This window comes from Austrofundulus limnaeus, unplaced genomic scaffold, assembly GCF_001266775.1.
Source record: "Austrofundulus limnaeus strain Quisiro unplaced genomic scaffold, Austrofundulus_limnaeus-1.0 Scaffold736, whole genome shotgun sequence".
Lineage (NCBI taxonomy): Eukaryota > Metazoa > Chordata > Actinopteri > Cyprinodontiformes > Rivulidae > Austrofundulus > Austrofundulus limnaeus.
The window spans coordinates 53,659-55,829 of NW_013953138.1; the positions used below are offsets into that span (position 1 = coordinate 53,659).

The 2,171-nt window shown below is 37.4% G+C and overlaps 1 protein-coding gene across 1 annotated transcript in view; it reads right to left on the reverse strand.

Moving 5' to 3' along the window:
* Positions 1-604: 604 nt before the first annotated feature.
* Positions 605-2,171, reverse strand: part of dhdds (dehydrodolichyl diphosphate synthase) — a 9,749-nt gene continuing 8,182 nt past the window's right edge. Inside the window, exon 9 of the mRNA XM_014028249.1 lies at positions 605-1,325. Within this exon, the coding sequence (XP_013883703.1) occupies positions 1,080-1,325 (246 nt within the window). The 3' untranslated portion in view covers positions 605-1,079. The remainder of the gene's footprint in view (positions 1,326-2,171) is intronic.

A 2,171-nucleotide genomic window follows, 5' to 3' on the forward strand; every position in this document is an offset into this window, starting at 1 on the left:
ACATCACCTATTTTTGTGTCCATGCTCTTTGTTCTATGGAAAGATGATGAAAATTACGACTATAACAGTTGATTTACTAAAATTGTTTTCAATTAAACGTAAACACTGATCTTAATTTCCTTTGGACTTGAATGTTAAAGATTTAAGATTTTTTACATGAACATGGTACATCTTTTTTTAACACAAGTCCAAAATTGGTAACTGCTTTATTTCAAAATTGTTCAATATTTATTTATTACCTTGAAAATTACTGGTGAAACGTTCCTGTTATATTAAATATACATCAGTCCTTCTGTTAATAGTTATAATTCAATGCAAATTTGGTGTCTTTTTTCTCAAATTTTTCCTTAAAAACATTTAAGTGTTCCATTCTGCATCATACAAAAAAAAAAAAAAAAAAAAACTTTGACTTTCTACTTACCTTCTTAAATTACCATACTTAAAGTCTCAATGACTTAGTCATTTAAAAAAAATAAAATAATAAAAAAATAATATATATAAACTAAAAGTATGTAACAAAAACTTTCCAAAGTAAAATGTGTTTTTTGAAACAATAAATATTACCAGCAACAAACTGAAATAGTTAAAAGAAAGTTTAACCAAATTTGATTGACTCTTTTTCATTTATTCTAGTTGAAAAAGCTGGTCAAAATATAGTTATTTTCAAAAATCACACTCAACACTTTCAGCAACATAATTAAACAACCAGAACTGAGTTCTGTGAATAAACGCGTCAGAAACAAATCATGAACACAGGAAGTGCGTTTTTTTTGTTTGGTGCTCACAGACTTCAATCTTTCGATCAACAGCATGCATGTGACGGACAATGTACACAACTATTTAACTGCATCTTGACCAGGAATTTCCACATATTAGACTTTGTAAATCTACAATCATAAATATCACATTTTTTCTACAGCCCCATAGGGGTAACGTCGCCCTCTCTTCTTATATATGTCAGCAACAAAACGGAGCCACGGCAGTGACTGACTCTTCCTGGTTTCCACAGAAGCCCTTTAGAACAGAGGACTGGAGAGGTTTTTATTCTGATTTCAGAAGATTAGTCTTTTAGTGCTTTCCTAGTTCAAGACCGTTTCGCTGCACAGGTCATGAAAGAAAGAGTTTCTTTTGTGTTTCAGTGCTCGTAGGAAGTCCTGAACTCGTGCTTCCCGACAAGCGATGTGGCGCTGCAGCGCCTCTCGTCTCTTCTGGGCATCGGCCGGCTTTCCGTTGTTGCTCTGACGCTGCAGGTGCTCCGCCACACAGGCCCGGTCGGCCTCGAGCTGCTCTAAAGCCTGCTCCTCTCGATGCAGGTCCCTGGCCTTCTGCAACACAACGCACAAAACAAACGTCCCATTTGGTGTGTGGAAACAACTCACACAGATTACTGAATAACCAGTTTAAATCCTCAGGTGGGTGCTTAGCAGTGTAGACAAATTCAGTTTAAATTTGCAAGACAAATCTGTAAACTATTCAAATCAAAGACGGAAATCGTTATTTTCCATTTTGAACCTCAAACTGGCTGCACTCAGCGTAGATCAGAAGGGAACTACTAATACTTTGAGTGATTTCTGTAATGGTTTATTTCTCAACTACTACATTTGACTTTTAATACAATTTCCTTTTTATTCTTCGAATGCACCAAGACAGAAAACAAAAATAAATTGTTTTGGATTTTCAAAAGGGCTAAACTGCTCATGGACCTGCTAGTTTTAGCCTTCGGCACTTGGCAACAATCAAAAAGTCTTAAGAAGTCTAAACATTTTATTCTGGCAGATGCTTCAAAGGTTTTCGTTTTGAACTTTTCAGAAAATCTGTGTTGGTGAATGAAGATCCCTGGTTCAGAGTGTAGCTGTACTTGATCATTTCTGGGAACGGGAGGGCTTACTGGGGCCAGCTGGGGGAGCTGACTCCCTGTGGGAGCATTTTGCTCCTTCAGCTTATTCTCCCCATCCCTCACCGCACACCTCCATCCTCTTCACTTTCAACTTCACCCATGTAGGGTTTTTTTTGGGGCACAGTTGTGTTATAAGAGCAACAATATTACATTTCTATTTGCCATAACCACCTGGGCCCCAAATTTTATTGTACATCTTAGACATTCACATATACGAACTTAAGGTAGGCACTCATGGCTATAGGTGGCCGGATGGCACCACTCTCGCCTCCTG